General features: G+C 46.7%; 1 protein-coding gene across 2 annotated transcripts in view; it reads right to left on the bottom strand.

Annotated features, from left to right (window-relative positions):
* Positions 1–4,986: 4,986 nt before the first annotated feature.
* The window catches only part of GOLGA3 (golgin A3), a 46,654-nt gene continuing 25,604 nt past the window's right edge, over positions 4,987–26,036 (bottom strand). For both annotated transcript variants that reach the window (XM_044776129.2, XM_044776131.2), the window contains exons 10-24: positions 24,837–24,998; positions 24,126–24,494; positions 22,899–22,976; positions 21,543–21,806; positions 20,704–20,798; positions 19,744–19,960; positions 17,249–17,392; positions 16,299–16,496; positions 15,276–15,392; positions 12,567–12,706; positions 11,766–11,898; positions 11,420–11,542; positions 10,476–10,640; positions 9,433–9,596; positions 4,987–8,548 (exon numbers count right to left, since the gene is read on the bottom strand). In XM_044776129.2, coding sequence (XP_044632064.1) covers positions 8,329–8,548; positions 9,433–9,596; positions 10,476–10,640; positions 11,420–11,542; positions 11,766–11,898; positions 12,567–12,706; positions 15,276–15,392; positions 16,299–16,496; positions 17,249–17,392; positions 19,744–19,960; positions 20,704–20,798; positions 21,543–21,806; positions 22,899–22,976; positions 24,126–24,494; positions 24,837–24,998 — 2,589 coding nt within the window. In that variant the 3' untranslated portion in view covers positions 4,987–8,328. The remainder of the gene's footprint in view (positions 8,549–9,432; positions 9,597–10,475; positions 10,641–11,419; positions 11,543–11,765; positions 11,899–12,566; positions 12,707–15,275; positions 15,393–16,298; positions 16,497–17,248; positions 17,393–19,743; positions 19,961–20,703; positions 20,799–21,542; positions 21,807–22,898; positions 22,977–24,125; positions 24,495–24,836; positions 24,999–26,036) is intronic.

Here is a 26,036-nt window from a genome sequence, read left to right as displayed (position 1 = left end):
TTGTCAAAATTCATCAAACTACATGTAAAATCTATGCCTTTTTTGATGTAAGTTTTGTCTACATTTAAAAAGGAAGAAAGAGCGCCTTATTAGAATGAAATCTTACTGTTTGTTTTTAATTACTAAGTACCCTGACAACAGATCTCTGTCTCCAGCCGCTCCTTAGTTTTGACCTTTTTATGAATATGTGCCATTGTGTAGTGATGAGAGCACCAGGCTTTGGGTCCATATCCTGTCTGCCTCCTACCTGCTAGGTAACTTGGGTGAATTAATTTCCCTGTACTTCAGTTTTCTCAGTGGTAAAATTGGGGATATTAATCGCACCTGTCTCAGAAGTGAGGATTAATATATGCCAAATCTTTGCTACAGAGCCACCAAACAGTAAGGGCTTAATAAATGTTAGCTGTTATTACTACTTTCATAGTTTAAAAAACAAAAAGTTATATACATACATGCCTTTAAGGGGTAGGAGGGTCCTCCCCCATCTTAAGGGATTTTGTTATATAGTCATAAACCCTGGTAGTTCAGAGAGGAGAGGACTGATTTGGGAGATTGTGAATTGTGGTAAAGGCTGTTGCCAGCAGCATCCATTCTCCATTCTTTAATAACAGAAATTCCCAGCTGTAGCTGGACACACTGCTGTCTAGCTAAAAGCCACATCCAGCGGCCCCATGATTACGTGAAGGCAGTGGACAGTGGTGTATACAGCTAGTAAATTGCACCCTTGAATGAGGGCCCGCAACGTGCCTTCCATGTACTCTATCCTTTCCATTTGGGAAATACAGACAAGAAGGTGGGACCTGGAGCAGCCGTCCCAGGCCACAGATGGAAGCTGTAGATTACGCAGAGAGAGAAACCATTTTTGTCCTCAGCACCATGAAGCTGCCCTGATTGGTCTGTTTTTATGCTTGGGCTATAACTTGAAAGAGAAGCTTCTCTCATTTAAGCCACTTAAGTTTGGGGTCTCTTAGAGCAGCTTCGCTAGCCTAATCAGTATCTTAATAGCAGGATTTTCTGTGGAATCCAGCTAACAATAGGGATCCTATTATGGCTGGATCCTCCTTACCACTATCTAATGCTGTCTACACTCGATTAAACAAGACCAGAATAATCAAGGGGGGGGGGGGAAGGAAAACAATCTCACTGTTAAGAAGCCAACTCTATTATTGGCCACTATTTACCTTCAGGTAGAAATGACAGAATTTGAGACATAAACCTCTGCAAGGTAGAAATGGGTTTCCAGCAAATGAACAGAAATTAGGCTTAAAAGAACTGATGGTCTTTTCTGAGGAGGGCAGGTTTGGTCTAATTCCTAACTGTGGTTTGTCTAACTCCAACCCTAATCCCTAACTCCATTTATGACACCAGATCACAAGAGGGCCAGGGACCGAGTCAGCCCCCTCCCCATGATTGAGTGGGGAGGTCCAGTTTTCACATGGGTCTTGAATATCCTTTCAGTGAGAGAAGGAAAAGCGTGTGGAACAGCCGCATATGATGTTACACGAGGTGGGACTCTAGTCAGGAGAGCAACCAGGTGATTTAAGAGGGGAATGTAGTCCTGGGAGTGATAAGGGACAGCCATAGCAGGAAGCCCCTGGGACCCTCAGAGGAGGGCACTAGAGCCCAGCGATGAAGATGCAGCCACTGAGGAAGCCTCGCTGGGAGGGGAGCCTGGAAATTTCATTTGCAGATTAGCGAAGGGGTTATTCTACACAAAAGCATCAGGTTCTTGCAGAATTTTAAAAGGGCTTCAGTAAGGGTAGATATTTACTCCTAATTCATAAATCTGCTCTGCTAGCAGTGTTCTGTTTTGGTTGACTATATGTAGCCACCATTTCTACACCAAATTAGCAAGGAAGGAAATCCTCCAACTGGTATTTGTGTACGTCTCTAAAGTCACTTAAGTAGGCTAAGTGAGGCTCATCTGTTCCATGAAATCCACGTGCTGAGGGGGATAAGAGCCCCAAGTGCCCTATAATCTAGTAGGAGAAATAGGGACTCTCCAGAAATTATTATAATAAAAAGAAAGGTGATGCAAAATGCTATAGACTTAATTCTGTATATGTAAATGCACACAGGGAAGGGTCATGTTGAGTTGGGAACAACCAGGGAAGGACTTATAAAGGAGAGAGCAGTTCAGCTAGGCCTGTTTTCTGCTCACTGTCGCATCTCTAGGGAACAGCAGTGTGCGGCAGTCCCACCTCTGCAATAGTCCACAGCCCTTCCCAGGTCCACTGACGTGCTGAGAGCGTCAGATCTGCCCTGGTATGGGTGTGTTCACAGCTCTGAACCATCAAATGCTACAGATCAGGTTTCTTCCCCAAGCAGAGCTGGTTTTTAAATAGCTCTGGGTATAGTGCTTGACATCCACAAGCACTCAGACATCTGCCTAGTGAGATACAGCATGGGAAGTAAGCGAAAATGTCCAGGCAAGGCATGGGGCCCTGCCGGCATGCAGCAGGTGCTGGCGCTGGTCAGGAGAGAGTATGTCATGTTGCAATAACAAATAACCTCCAAGTCTGAAGAGGTGTGGAGAACAAGATTATTTCTTGCTCTTACTTCCTGCCATTGCGGGTCAGCCACTGCTGGGTGCTCTCGCTGACAGGTACCACTCTAGTGATGCTGTGCATATGGCAGAGGGTTTTGCAGCAGCCAGTCAATGCTCTGGCCCAGAAGGGACACACCCCATATGCCATCTCATTGGCTCAAGCCAGCCAAGCTTCCTACCCAAGTGTCCATCTGCAATCTCCCCAGAAGGCAGAGGAGGAAGACTATTTGATGGAGAGCACTAGTGATTACTGCAGAACTCAGTAACAGTTGAATGAACTAAGAAGAAAAGCTAGAGAGGTTGGTTTGGGCCAGATTATAGAGCATTTGAAAGCCAAGCTGTGTGCCCTGAACTTGATCCTGTGGGATCAGTGGATCATTAGAATGAATGAGCAAACATGTGCTTCAGACAGGAGTGGGAGGAAGAGGATTCTGAAGGCCGGGAGACTGTTACCGGCTGGCTCCATAACTAAGCCGGCTTCTAAGCCAGTGCAAAGGAAGAAGGGGCACAAAGCAGAGACACAGAAGGAGCTGTGGGCGTGGGCTGGGCTGGGCCAGTGACAGGAAGAACATCGAGGATGGCGAACCTTGAGGGTTAGGACACCAGAGTAACATAACAGCTTTCCACAGAGAGACTTAAGTACTGGGAATATCACTTTGAAATGTCCATCAAGTATTTAGAAATGCACATTTAAAACTCATTTAAAGCTCACATACAAATTGAAGTGTCCTGTGAAACCCTTTATAAGCAGAGTACTATCCCTCTGTGGAGTTCTGACCCAGATTATGTGTAAAAGGCCGACAAATCATTTCTTCCAGCGATTCTCAGAGAAGTGGAGGAGAGCTGAGTAGATGAGGACCTCTAGGTGCTTCCTGAAGCCACTGCCCTCCCTCCTCCAGGTGCTGCCATGAGCCACACACTTCAGCCTGGCCCAGAAGCACGCTGTTCTGGAGGGACATCGCTGCCCTGCTTGAGGTGCTATCTCCAGCCCAGAGAGGAGCCTGGACATGAGAAAGACCTGTCACAGGAATTCTGTCCCACACGAAAGAGGCACACAAAGGGATCTTCAACACAGGTTAGTATCTTCCCTTGTTCCCAGGAAAAAGGTGTTCGCAAACTATACTTTTTACCAGAATCTGCAACATTCATTGTCAAGTGAAAACATGCATCAAGGAAAGCAGAATTCCAATAAATGCTGCTCTGGTTTTACAAGTTACTGATGGCTGAGAATTCCTTCTTGTCTAGGTAAGGCTCGGACACTCTTCCAATAGCTATCATGTTTATCCATTACACTGGATGGCAGTGCCATAAATAACCCTAGTCATACTCCCGACATAATGTGTACGAGGTACGAGATTTCTGAGTGACCTGGTGATTTTTAAACACGGAGCCTCCCATCAGAGGTAAGTCCCTGGTCCTACACTCAACACACCTTTCTGCCAGGACTTGCCACCCCTCTGAGCCAGGGAGCAGCTGCGCCTGTAAAGCTGCGCCCACACTACTTTTGTAACACCCACTGTACAACACTATGAGGATGTAGCCCAGAATATCTATTTGATGAAGGAGATACAGCTTAAAAAATAACCCATTAACTAGTTAGTTCAGTGCCTGCAAATGTTTAGCAACTTTATAGGTAAAAGGAAAAGGTTCAGATACATATAACTGTTCACTTCATGATTACTCTAGGGAAAAAAATCATTGCATCCTCAGTATTTCAGGAAGTTAAGGTCACAAAAGGAGGTGGTCAGGGAATCGTCATTCAGATCTGACCCTTGGTTACAGAAGCTAATACAGTGGAGTCATGGGAAAAAAATGCGTAAATTCCACCACAAAATCAAATCTGTGATCACTGGCTCACTTTGCTTCTTCTGTATATTTTTTTTCCCATGCTGTGTAGTAATAACATTTAACTGAAGGCTCTCTACACCTGCTTACTTTTATTGATCAAAAACAAAGTCTGGATGAAAAAGTCAGGTGAAACTGGGGAGCCACAAAATAGAGACTTAGAGTCACGGTCCATTTGCCGTCAACGAATGACGATGAGTAGAGGCCTGTGGCTAGACAGCGGTGCCAAGGACAGGGAGCACGTGGGTGCACGTCTACAGCCTCAGGAGCAGCTGCCAGCCTTTTCTCAGTTTGCTCAGAGGGACGTCCCCTGTGGTTCCCATACACACTTCCCTCCTTTATACTTACTTGCATATGGTAACAAGTGAAGTGTGACTAACAGGGAAGAGACAGGGAGAGATGCTACTGTTCTGCTGTGGTCCAAAGCAACCACAACAAGTTAGATTTCACAGCCTGTCTAAAACTTTGGCAGAACAGTAAAATTCTCTTTTAAGACATGTATTTGAACAGAGTTTGTAACAACATGAGATAAAAGTTGCTCCAAAATATGACAATATAAATATTAAAATGAAGCCCCCAATGAAATATGAAAATCTTTAACAAAAAATAGTTTATTGCACAAAATTTAAGGAATTCCCAAGCACGCTTAAATTTATAAAAAATCAACATGCTTTTTAAAGTTACAATTTGTTTTGCATGGCGACACCTTTCCCTTGAACAGCCCCAACCTGAGGACTCCCTTTTATGAGGAAATTTTTAATAGAAATGAATAACTTAAAACCACCGAGTTTTCTAGACTCTCTAAAACATTACCCTCAAGGATCCTCTTATAACCTGAGACCACCATACAATGAGATTTGCCTGAAATGTGGATTCAATCAACTTGCTTGAATAAGGCTCAGAATGTCTCACACATCGCAGCATTATTCATGTCAAAGGGATCCTTGAGGAAGGCTCAAGGACATTTCTCTTTCAGATACACTGGTCCCTTTCACTACTAGAAATCTTTACACACGACACTGAATTTTTGTTTAAAAAAATACTCACGGAAGTAGGAATATATGTCATGGTGACTTTGCAGGCTGATGGCTTTTGTGATATCCCTATACCAAAAAGTCTTTAAACTGAGAAAGAGGTGAATGAGAATCTTCCTAATACAGAGTACCGCAGGCTGTCTTCCTGGCAGGCGCAGTCCCGTTACCTGGACCCCAGGCCAGTAAGAGCCATTTCATATCCTATCAAAAACACTCCCTGTTAGACCTTCCAAATAGTAGAACAAAGGTGTATAAATCTTTAAGATCCGTGGCATCTATCTGACGTGTACCGTGGAAAAATCAATGATAACCACACTGCAGTAAGGTTTTTTTGGAACATGAGAAAAACAAGTAACGATACCACAAAGCGTCCGAGCCAACATTCTCTGCAGTGAAGACATGATGCACAGTGTTCATCGTACAAGAGGGATAATATACACCAATGAAATGCAGTGGCCAGCCTGGTTTTATAAATACTCCACACTTGACTGTTTTCCATGAGTAAATTCCTAATTCTCACTTCTGCCAATAGAAGAATATTTCAAACATTATTCACTGAAGAATCTAGCTCTGAGAGGTAGAAGTGCCAGTAAAATCCCTTGGAGATAGGAAAAAAAAAAAAAACCCTCAACAAATCAAAAGCAGGCAATTTAGAAATCCAGCTTCCTCTTTCGGGTGACTTGTTAAGGAAGCCCAAAGGCGATGTCAGCTTGAACACAAGGCCCCAGATGGGCAACAGCGGGCCATACGTGAAAGCCCCAGGAGCACAGTGGGCCAGGGGACAGCCAGAGAGCTCAGACCACAGACAGGCTGGGCACTTGTGGAACTGAAAGATGGGGACTGACAAAGTGGGTACAGGATGACGACAGAAAGCCAGAGGAGGTGTGGCTGCTGAAAGCGTGCACACACATGCACACACACACACACATGCACACGGAGGGTAACTAAAGTACGGAAAAAGGGGTGAGGAACAGAGATTGGCTTTCACGTGATGGAAACATTCAAAATTAGCTTATCCCTTCCTAAGAACAATTATACACAGTGAACGGCATTCACTGGAAGACCTTCTGGAAGCAAGGAGAGAGAAAGCAGCTACAGGATGAGACTAAGTGTTATTTCTTGGTTTTAAAATTAAACCAGGATAACGCAGCCAAAGTAAATAAGAACGTAAATTACCATTTTTCTTTTCTAATGGTACAAAAACAATTTTGTCAAAACCGATTTCCAAGGTAAGATGAAAAGTAGGATGTAATTATAATGAAGTTTTCAAGTACTAATATTAACCCTGTACAAATGATACATGTATTTTAGAAGTTCCAAAACTTGCTAGGGAATTTTTTTTAAACACTAAACATCTTTGAGGTTAATGCTACTTTAACCTTACCAATTAACCCTCTAACAGCATATTATAAGAAAACACAAACAGCTTAAAAATACCATACTGTTTTCTCCACAAAAGAGACACAAGTAATATATCAACATGAGCATATCTGGCCTGATCAGTCACACTTCAAAACTTCATCTTCAGACCAGCAGATCTGCACAGGAGGCCATGTGGACCCATTCTCTCTCTTCTCTAACTTATAATAATAAATACTATTTTAGATTTTCTTAGCAAAATAGGAGGACAAACTTAGAAACCTCAAGTCTCACAGTCAGTTTCTGCAGTGTTTAAGTATTTCAGGTGGAAAAACGTATGCAAGTAAATCTCACATACTTAGGGTGCCTGATTTCAAATAAGGCATTCTACTATGGAGAGCAGGGGACAGCTCAGTCACCTTTCCCCAGACTGCTGACTTGTCCCTTCTAGAAACCTCACTGCTCTCTAGACAAGGGTTTAAAGGACCTTCTAAGCCATCTGAAGTCACCACAGAGTCCAGCTTTTCTCTTGATGACCACACAGGCCCTGGTGGACATTTTCATGTGGGGTACAGAGTGCGAGGCCTGGAGGAGCCTTGTCACCTGGGTTGGAGCCCTGCAGAGAGCTCCACCCTCTCCTCTTCCTCCTCACCGTTCTCTCCTCTCCTGTGGCCTCTCCCCACACCTCACAGGTCAGTGTGTGGTGACCTCAGCGTCCATGTGGGCATCCTGGTGGCTGCCAGGAATGCCCAGGGGTCAGCAAAGGTGAGTGAGGCTGCGCGGGGCCAGGGGTCAGATGGGTGGGCATCGTGCGCTTGTGACAAGGAAAAGGCCCTCAAAAATAAAGTGAAACAAAAACAACAAAAAACCCTCTCTAAGAATATTTGGTTTTAGAAGGCAGAGTAAATAAGATAATTATATTTCTTAAAATATAATTTCTGACTGATATCCCTAAATCCTACATGTACATTATTTCCTGACAGCAGATTTTCAAAAGGCAATCAATCAAAAGACAATTCGAGTCATTCTTAAATAATGCGAGCATATACTTTTTAAAGATTAGATTATGATTTTCTGTATTTATATACACATCCTATGGTGGGATGGCTATTGAAAATAAAATAAAATAGAAACCAAAGGTGCAAATAAAGTTTCCTTTCTGCAGGGAGGTAAAGCTCTCACTGAACCAAAGAAGAATGTGAGAAACCAGACCCGGCCGTGTTTCCACCAGGGATGAGCTGGTTGGCGTTACCCTCAGAGAGCAGCGTCTACTGTCACTTCTAAGATTCTCCTTCTGCAAATAACCCTTCAGACACATTCAAAAATTTCTCACTGAGATCTGAACTAAGTTTTTAAGATTTGGTCATTTTGTGGGAAAAGCTAGTTGTGATCTGGAAATGACGATTTCTCTAATCTTTGCCTCTTGTTCTGTTATTTTACTCCTTGTAAAGGCAAACACAAAACTTAAATTTCACCTCTTAGAAAAACATAGAGGACATGGTCAAATAAATAATATTGATAAGAGAATATTCCTCCGGGTAGTTACAAACACTCGGGGTGGGGATGCTCGGCAGTCGCTGCTCCAAGCCCTTCTCTGGAGGTCCCCCTCTGGCTGTGTCGCTCTGTGTCTCCCCTGGGGTTGGCATGATCCTCGGGGAGAGCGGGGCCAGCAGCAGGGTCCCCCTGAGTCCACGAGGACAGCGACTCATGCACAGTGACGGTATGAGCCTCCATCTGGCGCTGCAGGCTGTCCATCTCCTGCCTGGGGAGACAGGGGAGGCAAAGGAAGAAACACCAGTCAGAGGAGAATCAGGAAAGACACCGCTGCTTCTCCAAGACGCAGTGGCCATCACGGACACCAATCCTAACAAGCTTGAACTGGACAGCAGTTTGCTCATGCATCTGTGGTGCCTTCAGGGAGCAACAGAACTTCTCTACTTGGACCAGCAACACTGATGTAGTCACAGAACTTAAGGGACTATTGGGCATTTTTCTCTGTACCGTGCAGAGGCCAACAGGCTGCAAGCCTCCGCACACACAGGCTTCTGATCAGGGAAAATGTGGGAAAGATAGAGTCAAGGGTCACACATGGCTTCCACTCACAGGGTCAAAAAAGATGTCACCATGTGGCCACACCCTCCAAACATTGGCCTCACGCTGGCAGGTGCCAGATGTCCAGTTTTGGTGTTTCTTTTTTTTTTGAGGAAGATTAGCCCTGAGCTAACATCTGCCGCCAATCCTCCTCTTTTTGCTGAGGAAGACTGGCCCTGAGCTAACATCTGCCCATCTTCCTCTACTTTATATGTGGGATGCCTGCCACAGTAAGGCTTGCCAAGTGGTGCCATGTCTGTACCCGGGATCCAAACCAGCGAACCCCGGGCCGCTGAAGTGGAACAACCAGGCTGGCCCCTTGTTTTGGTGTTTCTAAGGGCTCAGGTCCTGGTGACTTAAGGCCTTCTCAGGGTAATTTAGCTCTAGGCAATTCTCACCTTACAATATGGATGGAGAGGCTGAGTGGCCCCACTTAACACACTTAACAGCCTTTGCTGAGCATTCAATGCTGGCAACAAGGAAGATTCTTCCAAGTTAAACATGCAATTTATTTTTAAAGACTAAGCGAAACGGAGAACAGAACACAGATCATACTTCAGTTGCTGGAGACAGCTGTTGAGGTTCTTGAGGGGCTCCTTGCTCACGGCAGGTGGGGGCCTTAGCAGCTCCTCGAGCAGCGAGGCTGGAACGGGGCAGTCGGGAATCTTAACTGGCGTCACTGGGCTGGAAGAGCTGGCCTCGCCTTTCAGTTCCTTTCTCTGATTTTAAAAGCACAGTTAGCTCTCACTTGAGGCTGATACCACTGCCCCCTCCCCTACTTGGTCTGTGACATCACAAGAACTTTCAGAATTGCCTCCCCAGCTCCACACATGTCTTCCAGGAAGGCACGTCCCCCTCATCCTGTACCAGCAGAGCTGGCAGGCATGGGAGTTGAGGAAATGCCGGCTGAATAAAAGGCCATCTTCCTAAGGCATGTAACAGAGCACAAACAATGCAGTCCACTCCTGAGGAGGACAGAGCTGAATCCCAAAGGAGAACTCCCATGTGGGGCTTCCAAGAAAGACCATGTCCTTAACTCTGAGTTACCCTAAGAAATTAAGTCAATTTTCCAACTCCATAAGACTCCCCTGTCTAGGACTTCAAACTTTTTCCAGGGACAGGGAAATGATGCTAAATAAACCTCTGAGTCTGAGCAACTTCATTGGACCTGGAATATATTTGTATAGACTGAGTAGAGAAACAAATGCCAGGTAGGCAGAGTCTGAGCAGAGCTCGTGATGGCAGCTTCAGGGGTCCCTGGGCCCCCAAGTCCATTCTGACAGCTGCTGTGTGCCTGCTGGGCTCGCCTAGTGGGCTGGGTGCTCTTGTTAACACATGCAAAGAATCCCCTCATTTGGTTTATAAAGCATATTATAATAAAATGGCATCTGAATTCATAAAAAGCAAACATTCTGTTGGAAAAGACACCAAAATAACATCATTTGACCTACTGTCTGAGCAGAATACTCCACCATCATTTATTTTCACTCAATAGTTGCTCAATGATGGTTAAATATAAGTTTATGTCTGAATGACTAGAAAATCCACCAACCTCTTGCCCAAACAAATTGACCTGAAAGGGGTGGGGAGCCTGATACCGTCTTTGCTGTACCGCGTCGCAGGTCTAGCTTGAGCTGCTGGTTTTGCTGGAGTAGAGTCTTCATGTTGTTCTTCAGTTCAGACACTTTAGCTTGAAGCATGAATTTATCTTTCTGGGTCATGGACAGATCTTCCCGCACCATCTCCAACTCAGATTTGATATTCTAAAGTGAAGTCATAGATTTTTAAAAGCAAAAAGATCTTAAACACACTGCTAACATCTTAGTTTGTACGTCACAATTCTAAGAGGCTAAAAATAGAACTCTGATTTTTATGTGATGAAGCACATGATGTCCCATCTCAGCACAACTTCCTCTCCAGCAGGCTAGCCTGTGAAACATCCAGTTATATTCATGTCCTCAATGTTCTCATCCAAATTTCAGAGCCTCTGCTGAGGAACCAGTAGTATTCTTATGTCCACGTTCTACAATGAACTCCAAGAGTCATCTGTTTAAATTTCGAGGTCAGCTACTAGAATAAGCCTAACCATTACTAAGAAACAACATAAATCAATTCTAATTGTTACTCAAGCCATCCACTTACAAAGAGGAATCTTAGCAAGAGAGATGTTCCTGATCCTTTCCTCAAATAGTCAAGACTACACATATATTTCTTCACAGAGAAGTTTATCATAGGTTGGTGAACTTTTCACATGTACTCTCATTTATTGGACTTAATGAGATCCTATTCCTGACATATTTCACACAGCTCAGCCCAGGGCATGGTCTCCGGTCAGCCTCCTTCAGCTAGGTGACCTGGTCTTCTTTCTGAAATGGGATAACGTCTACAGAATGGTTTGGTGGGAGCATTCAATTTATTGAGAACTCCTGCTACATACTTAGCATGCTGCCTGGCACAGTAGGTGGACTCATGTTAGGATTATCAACTACCTTATGAAATGCTGCCTCTGATTTCTGCCCCATGGCCTTTCTACAACAGATACCTGTAACAGCTGCTGTATTCCATCCACTTCTTTTTTATTCTGCTGTTCAGTCAAGTCCAGCTGCTGCTTCAAGGATTGGATTTCTCTCTCTTTCTGATCCACCTCCCATTTGAGATTTTCCATCTAGAGGGAAAAAGCCACATGACCAAAAGAATTTTAAAGTAGCTTTCTTGCACTATAAAATTGCTCTAACTAGATCTCTGTGTATCGTTTAATATCATACTTAGAAAAAATAAATATCCCTTTCCAAGTAGACAGGGAATGAAGGAATTGAATCTGTCAACCAGCAGAGTCTAGCTCTGTAAGTCCTGTTAACTGCAGGTGTAAAGCTGCCCGGGCTGGTCACCTCTTGGTTTCCTACAGGCTGCTTGCTCAGCTGCTCATCCAGCTGCTTCTGCAGGAGCTGAAGCTGGGTCCGGGCTTCTGCCAGCTCCACCTGGAACTGTGCTATTTCCTGGGAATGTTTCCCCTCCTGAATCCTAGCATAAAAACAAGGAAGAACGAAATTACAGCCTTCTTCTAACCTACCCTCCCACTCTGAGAAGCTTGTCAGTTGAATGCTATCCATCCTGGCTAAGGCTCACGATGACAAAAACTCACATACTGCTTGCCTCGGGCAGAGACTGTTTTAGGAGCTTTGCGATGCACTGTCTTGACTAACCTTCACAAAACCCCCTGAGAGGGATGCTTTGTTAGCTCATTTTACAGATCTCGGTGGGAGGGAAAGGGCCACAGGGATCAGTGCATGTGCAGTGCCTAACATGCATCCCTGCACGTGAGTAAGTGGAGGCTGCCCTAAGCGGAGCCTACAGTGAGCCTCGGTGGGGGGGACAGCCCTTGGGGAAAGTGTTCCTCACACTGGGGCTCTCTCTGTTGTCAACTAGGATAAGCAAGGTGCAGAGTAGGGACAGCAGTGTCAGGAAGGAAATTTTCAAGTTAAGCTACAGGCTTCTTGAGACAGGAATCAGATATATTCTCCTTCTTAGATGTGCCTCCAGAGTACTCAGCGACTTGCTAAAACATACGTGACTTTAACGTGAATGTCCTGGTTACAGACGGCGGAGAAGAATCCTCATGAGGACATCTGGTGGTGGCGCTCCCGCCCACCCCAGAACAAAGCTGACCCTCTGCCTGCCCGGACACTCACTGCAGACCATCGGCCTCTGCCTGCAGCTTCTGCACCAGGTGTTCCTTGGCCTGCAGCTCCTTTTTCACCTCGCTCAGCTCTAAGGTGGCGGCCTTAAAATGGCGGCGGTTATGCCCTGCTTCTGCCTTGGCAGCAGCAACCTAGAGGGAAGGGACCAGCACCATCAGAAAAAGGGCAAGACCAACGCAGAGTGCCGAGTGTGGCATTCGCACCAGGGAGCCCGCCCAGCCCCACTCATGTCCCAGCGCTCTTGCAGGTTTCTCTTCCAAAGCTTTTCAAGTTCCCCACGAAGAGTCAAAGTACCTAACACATGCTTGCAAGGGAATACAGCTGCTACCTCCTGTTGAATGAACAAACATGCTCAAGGTTTTCTTGGTGTAAACAGTTTTTATAGTCTTATTCAAGTATATCTACATATTTCTCTCTTTTTTGGGGGGGGGGGGGTGGTGGTGAGGAAGATTGGCCCTGAGCTAGTATCTGTGCCCATCTTCCTCTATTTTGTAGGTGGGACACTGCCACAGCGTGCCTTGATGAGTGCTGTGTAGGTCAGAGCCTGGGATCCAAACCACAAACCCTGGGCCACCAAAGCAAAACACGAACTTAACCACTACGCCACTGAGCTGGCCCTTGCTTATTTCTTATTAAATTTATTTATAGCTCATGTATTTTGGGAGAAATCTACTTTTCCATCATACCATCTAACTGTAATTAAGTTATTGATTATTACCCATTTATGATATACCTAGACTTTTCCTAGATGACAATAGTTTCTCTCAAGGTTTCCAAGGAGACAAGCAAATTCTCAAAAACAAAATTTTCCATTTTCTTTTCCAACAATTTAGTTTTCTAGTTTAATCCCACTAGCAAGCACTTCATTTAAAAAAGTTTTAATGAAAATAAGTGACAGAGGAATATAGAAAGAACTCTTATAAACAAGTTTAAAAAAAAACTCCAATAGAAGATACTAACAGTGATTGTCACTGGGTAGAGATTCAAAATAACCTGTACTTCAATCTTCTTTCACTTTTTTTTTTTACTACCATGTACTATTTTTACAACCAGGACAACCAGACTAACTGTATTTAGAGAAATAAATAAGCATCGTTCACAATTAGTGCCTTTAAAAAAGAAACATCAAGTCATATATACATCATCTTCCCGTAGCACTTTTAGTTATGAGTTTCCTAGCTATGACTTCTTTAGGGTGAGAATAAAATTAGTAAGTGATACCTGAGCACAGAGCAAAAGCTAAGGCAGGGAACAGAGAAGCAGAGCTCAGAGCTGTCAGACCCACAGCTGCTCCTCGCGAGGATTCAACACTGACTGCAGATGAGGCAGATGTGAGCCAAGAACAAGCCAATAATTATTCACATTAAAATATTCTTATCAGGGGCTGGCCCCGTGGCCAAGTGGTTAAGTTCGCGCGCTCTGCTGCAGGCGGCCCAGTGTTTCGTTGGTTCGAATCCTGGGCTTGGACATGGCACTGCTCATTAAACCACGCTGAGGCAGCGTCCCACATGCCGCAACTAGAAGGACCCACAACGAAGAATATACAACTATGTACTGGGGGGCTTTGGGGAGAAAAAAGAAAAAAATAAAATCTCTAAAAAAAAAAAAAATTCTTATCGTATCCTAAAACTAGTAGTCTTTTAAAAGAATATCATACTGTCTCATCCAAAAAATAAAGATCAATTTTTCTATCTCTATTATATCATCATGAAGAAATTTCTAAAGGACATGATATAACCCAGGTCACGCTCACTCTTGCACACACGTGCACACGGCAAACATGTTCTGAGCATGTGCTCAGTTCAGGCAATGGGGACATGAGGGTAAATAAGCCAAAGCCCTCATCCCAGGAGGCTTACATTCTAACCAGGAAAAAGGCCTCCAGCAGCAGCAGACAGGGCTGGTGATGGGCACATGCAGAGGTTGAGGTCTACTCTAGCTTGCAGTGGGGGCAGGGCAGGCCTCTCTGCTGGATGGCAAGAGGAGGAGCCCATGAAGAAAACTGCTCCCTATGCAGAAAACGGCAAAGGGCCTATACAACCATCTCTCCTGGTGGCTTTTTAACACAAATGGGGTCATAATTGTTCTGCAGTTTGCTTTTTTCTTTTTTTTTTTTTGAGGACGATTAGCCCTGAGCTAACATCTCCTGCCAATCCTCCTCTTTTTGCTGAGGAAGACAGACCATGAGCTAACATCCGTGTCCATCTTTCTCTGCTTTATATGTGGGACACCTACCACAGCATGGCTTGATGAGCGGTGCCATGTCTGCACCCAGGATACAAACCGGCGAACTCTGGGCCACCAAAGTGGAACGTACGTACTGAACCGCTGTGCCACAGGGCCGGCCCTGCAGTTTGCTTTTCTAAGTCAACACTACATGCGAGATATCTTTCTCTGGCAAAACACGTATCTATGGAGCTCCATGCACATGTCTTAGACACACACACCCACGTCTCAGTTTAATCTAAGCCCACCCTTCTACTTATGAACATCAGGGCTCTCTCTAGGCTCTCACTGTCACCAACACTGTGATGACACCTTTGTTCTTGGACACGTTAGCAAACGTATTCAAACAGTAATCTCCCGGAAGGGAACTGACGTGTCGAGGGTACCCATATTCAGTTTTTAGATATTGAAAAATTGCATTCCAAAGGGTCTATGAAGTTACAATTTAAAACCAGTTGGAAGTTGGTCACAGACCTGTTCCTTGAGGTTGTGCACTTTCACCTTTTCTTTGTCTAACGCGGCTTGTAAGGCTTGGACAAGCTGCTTCATCTGGCGGTCCTCCTCCTCTTTGCGCTGCAAAACTGCCTGCACCTACAGCACATTGCAGGAGAGATAAGCAAGGAAGGACATCAAACTTCAAAATCCTGCAGAGCCACAGGAGAAAGCACGGGCCACTCTGATCAGCACTATGCGGGGAATCTAGCAAGACAGTGGCACACATCACATTACGATACCAAGTAGTGTACAATTCAGGAAAGTAGGGAGAATTCCATTGCTGGAGAATATTGTTATAAGAAATCTGAGATAGCAGGAGCATGATCACATGATCGTACACAAGTATATGGCCAGGAACCCAAAAGATTCATATAAATTAGGGTTTCTAAATGCAAATGCCTCCGTGGTGAGACAGGCAATGCAGGGTGGTGAGGCAGCAGGTATGAGAATGGCGGGTAAGCTCTCTAACGGGTGGATAATTCAAGGCAGAGGGCATTTGGCCGCTGACCATTTGAAGAGTTCCCTGAACGCCTAGCCTTCTCCTCAGTCCCCAGAGAGGCTGCAGAGCCTGAGGAGCTGAGAATAGGGTCTGAAGCGAGAGCCCTGCCAGGGTTCAAACCCCAGTTCTGAATCACACGAGGCCCTCAGGTAAGTGTCCCTTAGGTACAGTGCTATTGCCTTAAGCTGGGAAATGGTCCCGTCTGCAGCACTGGGAGTCACCCACCCACAGGGAGACTAATGGACTGAGCACAGTACTTCCACAACTTAGTTATGGGGGAGTTAGAATCTCCCCAGCTCTACTGCCCACCTGAGGGCTGGGAGATGGGGCTTGGGACTTCCCCAGACTCTCTGAGCCTCTGTTTCCACAGCTCTAAGGTGAGGGTGTAACACTTCCTTGCAGGTGACTGTCACGATGAAATACAGACAATACAGGCTGACATTCAGAGTGCTACCTAGCCTACAGCAAGTCTCCTCCTGCTTCTGGTAAATGAGTTTCAATACCTGAAGATTCAACTGAACTAGGTCTGCTTCCCTCTTGGCCAGCGCTGTTTCTAAGATGCTGTTGTGTTCCCGCAAAGCTGCGTTAGACTGTCCGAGGCCTGTAAGCTTCCCTCTTTCATGCTCTAATTCAAGAGCCAACTTCTTATTCGACTCCTCAAGGCGCTTTATCTTCCTCCTAAAGCCTCTGGATTCTTGAAGCTGAAACAAATCAAAGTCACTGTGAAGTTATGCAATTATGTGTTCTGGGTAATGGAGCTATCACACACCAGAAACAAAACTGCTTAACTAAAACACAACGACAAACAACCCGCAAACCACACCGGATGCAGCACACCCTCACTTCATGGCTGGGAGGCCTGCAGCGGCCACAGTCAGTTCCTTCCCTCACCCCCACAGCCAAGGGCCCAGCTTTCTCCTGGGGACCACATGCTTCTGGAGCACATTCAAGGTCAGAGCCCAGGTGGGCATGGAACTGAGTGTGACACAGAGATGGTGAACAATGCACGTGGCCCTGCAGTTCCTGACAGAACATCTTGGGACCTCAGGACCCTGTGGAGAGCCCTTGGTGACATCTGCTGCGTGGCACATAACGTGAAGCCACAACTGTCTCTGGGTCTGAGAGTTCTGTGGAGTTCTTTTAAAAGTTTATGCCAGTCTGAGCTGCGTTTCTTGCATTCTAACCAGGAGTAGGACTGCCACTAAGAACTCTGACAACCACCACACTGGAGAGGCAGTGAGCACAATCGTCCTTGCCAGAGTTGGTGTCACCACGCATGTGGGCTGGTCAGAGATCCAGAGAAGCAGTCAGACTGTGCATGGAAATGCAGGGTGGTGATGCCGAGCATGCAGGCTGGTTCTGACTCTCCAGGGCCCCTTTCTCTCTGCACCAGAGCTGCACCTGGGGCAGCATGGCTTGTCCACTCACTGTGCGACAATGGAGCTCAGCCTACCTCGTCCTCCAGTTCCAGCACCTTCTCCCGGTACTCCTCCAACTCTTGGCTGGTCATGGCGATGACCTCCTGGAGCTCCTTCTCCAGCATCATCTTGCTGTGGCCGACTGTCTGCAGCTCCACCTCCAGGGCCTGGATTCTCTCCTAACAGCCAGGACAGGAAGGTGGATTTGGTCATGGGTTTCCACACGGCTGCGTGACAGGTGCTGACCTCCCTCCCTGCGTAGCCCTGCATCGTACCTATACGAGGCTGCTGACCACACTCGACAGGTGACGTGCTCCTGACAGCACTTCCCTTCCCTTTAATGGACTTAACTAACCAACTAGAGCATGCACATAGTAAGGACTCACAAACAAAATAACTTTTTCAGTTAAATGCTTTGAAAATACAAAAAAATTTTGACTTACAGATGAGAGCTATAAATTACTATCTGTGACAAGTAAGGCCCACCAGGTAACACTACACGTGTCTGCATGCACATGCATATGTGCACACATACACGCACAGGTGTGCAACACATGTGTGAACATGCATGTACATGGATACACATGCTTGCTACTGCTATGGTGCAGGCACTTTTGTGAAGTGAAGTATCTCTTCACTTAGCCATCCTAAGGAGGAGGTTCTGTAATTTACCTCATTTTGGCCTCATTTTACTGAGGATCAAAAAGGTGAGTAAACTGCCAAAGGTCCCCACCTTACAAGTAGTGAAGTGCAGACTGAACCAGGGTTTTGGCTCTTGGGCTGTGCTGCTCAGTTGCCACAGGTCGCGCAACAAGGAGGGGGATGACAGATCCTACAAGGCATTTACAGCCTACCACTGGGACCGTGTAAGCCAAAGAATTAAGAACACAAACAGAAATACTCTAAAGTAGAAGAGAAACTACATTTGAATAAATTCTCCCCTCTCAACATTTTATCAAGTCAGCAGGTGAGAAGGAGTATTTAATTTATTCACTTTGGTAAGAAAACACCATGCTATGAAATAATCTCTTCCTACTCGTAAATTCTTAAATGGAGAAGACATAGAAACAAACTTCATGTAAGAAGAAAGAGAACTGCCAAACGTAAGTAAAATGACTCAAACTGGAGAGTTAACAAATGAAATGCAAATTAATTTACTCAGGAAGAATTTCACACCTACTGGCAAAGTGAAAGGAAACAGTGGTTAGATCCAAAGCTGGCAGGGATGTGGGGAGACCAGGACACTCATTTCCTAGGGACAGAGTGACACTGGGCGGCTCTGAGCAAGTCTGAGAGGGTTTATCACATGAACACAAACCCCCTGACAAGCTAAGAGCTCCTGCCCTGCTTCCCCGTCCTCCACCCTTCTCATGGATGCCATCCACTCCTGTTTATCCTAACAATAATCCAAAAGCAAACGGATTTTTGCCTCGGGATGCCAACAGAGGAAGAGCGCTCCCTCCCCCATGTCCAGGGTCCCTCTTCCTTCCGAACTTGAGCATCTTACAGCCAATTCTATCCTGCTATGACCTCCTTCCCTGATTCTTCCAGAATGATGCCACGGTGTCTGTCAGCAGAGCCACCTGCAATACACCCTCAACCTGGATGCTGGGGGCCACCTGCCCACTCCGCAGCTCCTGGCCCACCCTGCGCTCACACATACAGCTTTCCCTCTAGGTGACCACCCAGTGCCACTGGTTGCTGCCACCTCAGAGACGCCTCCCCATCCGCCCCTCCTGTTTCCTATTTTGCTGCCTTTGTTTAGTTCTCGTCACTGCTCAGCTGCTGCAGGAGAGTCCAGCTGGTCTCCCTGTCACAGCCTCTCCTGGCCTCAGCCGTCCTTCAACCACTGCCCATCAGTGTCCTACCGACAGGAGAGTGAGCATCTCTCTCTGTCACATGCAGTCTGTTCTCTGTAACATGCAAGATCAAGTCCAAACTCCCCACCCAGCCCCTTCGCCCTCCCCAGCTATGCAGACGCACCACACAGCATCTCGCTGCATGCCTTGCACAGAAGCACTCCTCTGCTGAGATGCCCCCTGTCCACTCCAATGCCTCCTGCTTATTCAAGACCAGTTCAAATGTCGCCTCCTCCAAAAAGCTTTTCTGGGCTCTCCAAATGCCCTGAACCCTCTCAGGCCCCTCTCACGCTGCTCACAGTACTTCATCGGCTCACAGAAATTCCTCCCCATACACTGAAGGGGCAGAGAAGGACAGGAGCGAGCAAGGAGACCACCTGCGGACCCTGCCTTGCTTCCTCATGGCGAGGACCCAGGTGCCTGAGCCAAGGAAAAAGAGGTGACATCACACACATCACAGGTTTGCAGAGATTGAAGTGAGAACGTATGTGCATTGTGGAGTCCCTAGGCACATTGATACCATGCAGGGTATTAAAGAAAAGCTGCCCACTTGCTACTTTTGCTTCTCTTTTCTAGACTCTTCCATGACAGTTTCAAATAGGAAATGTCTGTAAATGTCACGTCCCTACACTGAGTCTCCTTGACTGGCCAGGAACAGATGGGTTACCCACGTGCAGAGTGAGGTCACTGCCACTGACGGCTGCCTGGGCTCTCAGCTGGCTCAGCTCTGCCTCTGCGGACTCCTTGGCCGTGAGGGCCTCCTGTAGGCGGCGGCTGAGGATGCCCACGGCGTTCTCGTAAGCCTTGTGTTTGCTCTTCATCTCCTTCTGAGCACTGGTCAGGTCCGAGCCTAGCCGCTTCATCTTCTGTTTCTGTTCGGTGATGGCCCTAGTGCACGACAGAGGAGACAGAGAAGGAAGTCTGAACTCACCTCCAAGGCAATAGCCCCAGCTTTCTAGCACAGAACACCAAGGAAAGGTGAAGTGCGCCTTGGAAGTCCATCCTTATCTGCCCCCAGCTCCCCTCTCTCCAGCGACCGCACTGCCCAGAACCCAATTCCCCAGGACAGGTCCGTGTTAAGTCACCCTGCTCCCCCCTTGGAGCTGTTTAAATGATGTCGTGAGGGAAGGAACAGTCCTCTCCTACCAAATAGAAACGCTTCCAGTGTTCTCGAACAGCAGCAATAAATGCAACCAACAGGTTCCCGAGTAAATCACCAGGTGATAAAGCAAAGCAGGGCGGGATGCACATGGGGATGAAAAGGCCCCAGGGCCCCCCTCTGTGTGTGCGTGTGGGGTGGGAAGGACGAATGCAAACGCTGGTCTGTCAGGAGCAGGAGGGGGATGGATACTGCAACAAGCGCACAACACGAAAAATCACACAAAAACACACAAAAGGGGAGGACACTAACACATCCATGTATCTCCGCCAAATCACTAAGGAATCAATCTTCCAGCAGGATACCCTAGGTCTCCCATAAGCAGACCCTGAGCTGCTTCTCCTTGGCAAGGGTTCAATGAACAGTGTCCTCAGGAGTCTCCCTGGCCCCCGGTGGGTGCCACACCCCCAGCAGAGCTCACTGCCCCCTGCGCCTGTGCCCCCAGCCAGCACATATCACACGGCCCACTCACTTTGTGGCTTCTTGCTGCAGCTCTTCTATTTGTTTCTTGAGCACCTCATTGGCCTCTGTAAGAGCAATCATCTGCTCTTTATCAAACTGCAAAGACTTCAAAAGAAGGGAGGAAAAAGACAACATGAGGAACAAAAGCCCTCCCTCTGCAGCTGATTCTCGGACAGCTTCCTGGTGGGTAAACACGCCACTTCAGGACCACCCTTGAGGACATGGGCTTTGAAGAAAATCCTGACAGAGAGGTTTGCCCTTTTTATAAATGATCACTTTATAGAGGTCAAAAGTGTCCTGAGCTGTCTGTGACCGGAGCTTTGGAGGGAATAACTGGGAAGGACCAGCTAAGGGGAAAGCTGCTGGGTTATGTCTCTCACAGGCTCCCACCTTCACACTCGCCCGCCCTCAACCATGGGGACCTTCACACGTGCACATCAAGTCCTGTCGCTGGCTCCCAGCCCGTTGCTGGCTCCCACTGCACTTAAAGCCCAGAGCCTGAACCAGCTGCTGCAGTGCAACCACGGCTGGCCCAGGGCCTTCCTCATGCACCAGGTCACCTGTCTGGGACTTCGTGTGGTCCCCTCAGACTCAGGAGACTCCCTGGCTTTCTGCATGGTGGCTGAACTCTGAACTCAAATGCCAGCTCCCAGAACCCGTCCCTCTAACAACTGTGCCCACCTCACAGGTGTATCCTGCCCGGACTCACCTGTCTACTCCACTTGGACATGAGCTCCAGGAGGGCCTTGTTCTAGGCTGTCTGCTCAAATCCTCTCCCCATGCCCCCACCCACAGTAAGCCCCCAGGCACATTTGGCTGTACCTTCACAAATCTAACACATTCCCAAACCTGTAAGTGCGTCTCCATCTCGTCCCGCTCCCTCTGCACGGAGTGGAGATGCCCTTCGAGATCCGCCATCTGCTGATGGACCTGGGACACTTCCTTCTGCAAGCGTGAATGTTCCATCTCCACGGACTTTTTTTCCCCTTGAAGTTTAATTAACTCTTGCCTCAGCTCCTTCACCTCCGAGTCCAGCCTCTTCTTCGTGGCCTTCAGCTCGCTGATGAGCTGGTCTTTGGAGGTAGCATCCCGCCGGTAGGCCTCCACCATCACCTGCCCGACAAGACAGACGCTTCAGCCAGAGCGGGGTGAGGTCTTTCAAAGGGTCAAATGGCTTAAACAAAAATGCTCACTACTTATCCAGGGCATAACTTTTTGGGGGCTAGAGATAATATATTTCACCAAAACCCAGACACCATCAACTGAGATACAACATTATGCACCTGAACAAGCCTGGGTGATGCAAGGAGCAGTCACGCCAGCTGCTGGGTGCCTGAACTATTGCATCGTCTCCAAGGAATCTGACAATTCCTCTCCCTTCAGTTTCACTGCCTGGCATCTAACAGTTACTGCCCTTGCTTGTATCTCACTAATAAAATTCAACACCACTTACAACGTTCCCTCAGGGGGTTGTCCCTCCTTAGACCCTTGGCATTTGGCGCCACCTGACACTCATTCCTCCAACAGCAGATGAAAGCTTCACTAACAGAAAATGTACATCACGCCCTTGTGCATACACCATGGCTTATTTCAATGATGGATTATGCTGCAATTTCTTCAAAGACATGTTAAACATAAAACTCAGGGGCCGGCCAGTGGCTGAGTGGTTAAGTTCGCACGTTCCACTTCGGCAGCCCAGGGTTCGCTGGTTTGGATCCTGGATGTGGACCTACACACTGCTCATCAAGCCATGCTGCGGCAGCATTTCACACAGAGGAACCAGAATGTCCTACAACTAGGATATATAACTATGTACTGGGGCTTTGGGGAGAAAAAAAAAAGAGGAAGATTGGCAAGAGATGTTAGCTCAGGGTGAATCTTCCTCACTAAAAAGCATCAAAAAAGAAAAAACAACAGAAAATTCGGCCTACGTGCCAGTGATGCACACTCTCTCTGACATGACAATAGAGCATGATCCTCGCAATCACAGATATCAACCCCACTATGAAAGTGCATCCTGACTTTAGAGATATTAAAATAGGGAGGGATGAGGTGCATATTTTAATCTCTGTGAAGTGCCTTTAAAAATGGAAAGAATCTAGATGTTACCTTCCTCTTACTTTTGTTCCAGTGAAGTGATTAAACCATACAGGATTTTTTTCACACACTTGTTTTACATAAAGAAAACCAACACCACACTTTTACCTTTTGTTGAAGAAACTGTTCCTTTATTTTCTGCGTCTGTTTTTTCAGAGTGGTAGTCTCTTGCTGTAGCTGCTCCACCTATAAAAGACGTGTTTGCAGACATTTCACTGATGGCTCCAGGAGTGCCCTGTGCCTATGAAGGACACACGTGTACAGATGTTAAGCTGATGGCTCAGTTCTACTTCCCAGGGTTAGGTTGACCCTCGGTCCCTGAGTCAGGAAAACAGCCTCCAGGGTTGGAAAGACAGCTTTCCAGTGAGACTGAAATGGCACCACCACTAGACCCTGCTCTGTTTTTAGGATAATAATCTTAATCCAAAGTGTAGCACCAGTGACTTCGTTAATAACAATATAGGCAAAATTCAAATATGATAAATAATGCCTAGTACCACCAAATATCTGTCAGAGTCTTCCAAGTGTCATGTGATGTCCCACTTACTGAACTAATAGGAAAGAATTCCCACAATTCCTCTGAACTACCTCCCCTACTGCATCAATGACCAGCCTCAGTGCATCTACCCGAGAAAGTAACTTACCATGGACAATCTTTACAGAGAAAACGCAGCCTCCTTTAATTTTACCTTCCAAAGACAACATGTTATTGATTTCCTCTTGTACTCAATGCTTATGAAATGGGATTTGCAGACAAAATTATTCCTTGACACTAACTCTACTTCCTGAACACCCTGTAGCTTTCTTCTTCTGTCTGTATTTTTAAACATTCACCTATGTCAAGTCACGTCACAGTGTTAGCACAAGAGCTCCCAACCGTGATGTGCAAGGTCATGTCCACACACATCCGGACCCTCAGGCCATCTCCCTGTCCGCACCACTCACATACTACAACTGTCCTGCCAATGTGACCAGTGGGTCCCACCACAGTCAGGAGCACAGGAAGGAAAAGCCAAAAGTCCATGAAGCTTTTCCCAAGTCTGAGCTCCAAGTCATCTTTGGATAGAAACTTGTTTCTTGGTAGATTACTTTCAAAGCCTCAAACACAACTCGGTTTCCTTGTTCCCGGCATCTATACACCTAGCTCCGAACACAGGACCAGAAGCACACCACCAGCTGGTGCGTGTCCCTTCCCCAAACGAGCCCTGGGCCCTGGCCTGGAAGTATTCTTCCACATTTATAAAACAAGGTGCTCAACAAAAGGAACAAACAATCTGCATTAATTCTTATATGGATAATTTCGATTCATAACAAAATGAGAGCAAACTGCATTACCTGGCTGGTCTTAACGGCTAATTCTTGTCTCAATTGCTCTAAAATTTCCGACGTTTCCTCGGTACCTTCCTCCAAGCGTTTTGCTCCTCTATCAAATTCCTCCCTGGTGCTCTTGGCCGTTTGCAAAGCCACCTCCAAGACAATCTTCTCGTTTTGTAGAAAGCGAATCGTGTCGTCCCTGGAAGCAGCCTCCCCCTGCAATTCCTCCAGCCTGGCCTGCAGCTCGTCATAGTGCGTCTGCAGGTCACCCAGGGACTGCTCCCTGGTGTGCAAGGTCTCCTGTGTCGAGGTGAACTGCTTCAGCAGGTCCAGGTGCTCCTGCTGCAAGGCCTCAAGCTGCTGGTCGCGCTGATGCAAAATCAACTTCACCTGGAAAGAAAGGAACTAGATTCAATATGACTGCTCTTGAATTAAGAGTTTATATTTTTTCCCTGTTTATATTTTAAATAATTTGGATGGATGTTCTAGAGGCAGTCTTTTGTATGTCAAGTTCTGGTGCAGAAGAATGCCAATAGAAGCAAACCCCTAGTAGGTCTACAATAGCAGCTGAGTCTGATGAGGTGACATTAAGATGATCCTGACGGACAGACCAATGGACAGCCATGCGAGGACAGCCACGTGTGGCACTGGGGTGTCTATACGAGCCCAGCCACTCAAGGACAGCCACGTGCGGCACTGGGGCATCTATACAAGGCCACAGCAGGTGCTTGCCTGCTCTAACTGCTGCTCTAGGGTAGCTGCCGAGGCCGCCATCTTCTGCAGCTGCTCCTTCTCATCTTCGAACTCTTCCAGCCTCCTCTGCAGATCCTCCTCCACCATCGTTTTTGCCTCTTGAATCTGCACAAACGCAGCTTCCTGGTCCAACATGTCAGCCTGGGCCGAGAAGACAGAGTATTTTTTAAAAAGCAGGATAATCTGACAGCTACAGCAGACTAAGCAGAGAAACCCGTCACTCCAGTGAGAGGCACTCATCCATATCAGCTTCCTCTCCACAACCTGCAAATGGAGGGCCAGGGGCAACAGGGGGCAAAAGGTTGGTGATCTGCTGCCCAAAAGACAGGCCACCTCCACCTACTCCACTGTCCACGGTTCTGTCTGCTGACCCTCGGGTCTGGCCGAAGGAAGAAGACAGGAGACAACCCAGTTTTAAGAACTGGGATAAAGTGACGGATGAAATCTCCATGGTTGCCGCTTACGTGAAGACAGGTTGTAGCGTGACCCTACTTGTGGGGTGTGATAAATGAACATTCTCTTTCACAGGATTCTCTCTTGGTACCACTTGGTAAAACCAGAGACCTAGAGCCCTGGGACAAATATGGTTTTCCTTACATTTGACCATGTAGCTAAGACCCAACAGCTAGGTGTTTCTTAGGGAAAAAATGTTAGTTTATAACTTTAGAAGTCTTTTTAGGTCTTTGACATTGAGCCCTTGAAGTATATACTTGACATAACATGATTCTATTCCATCATCCATGTCATTCATGAGGACAAAGACGCACGAAGCAGAGAGATGGGAGACCACACGAGTCACAGGATGCTGACCTTCCAAAGGACGGTGGAAGGTCAGCAACGTTCTCAGCACAAAATTGCCATGGTGTACACCCCTGAGGGCGTATATCTTTTTTATCTTTACTTTTCCCAACAAGTCTACTAAGTAGGTTTTATTATCCTCATTTTACAAAACAGGGAACAAGGCTCTGAGAGGTTAAGAAATCATCTGGGGTCTCACAATTATAAAAGAGAACAGGTCAGAGCTACTGCTCCCCACTACCTTGGAAATACTCTGTGGAAGCAGCTGGCCAAAATCATAACTACTTCATACGGTTGTTGGAGGATTAAATAGTAACGCAGGTTGAGTGCTCAAGAAAATGCTGGGGACCAGCTCCATGGCCAAGTGATTAAGTTCGCGCG

This window comes from Equus asinus, chromosome 8 (genome assembly GCF_041296235.1).
Source record: "Equus asinus isolate D_3611 breed Donkey chromosome 8, EquAss-T2T_v2, whole genome shotgun sequence".
Classification (NCBI taxonomy): Eukaryota; Metazoa; Chordata; class Mammalia; order Perissodactyla; family Equidae; genus Equus; species Equus asinus.
The sequence above is the reverse complement of the archived record's forward strand: the minus strand, read 5'-3'. Positions and strand labels throughout refer to the sequence as shown.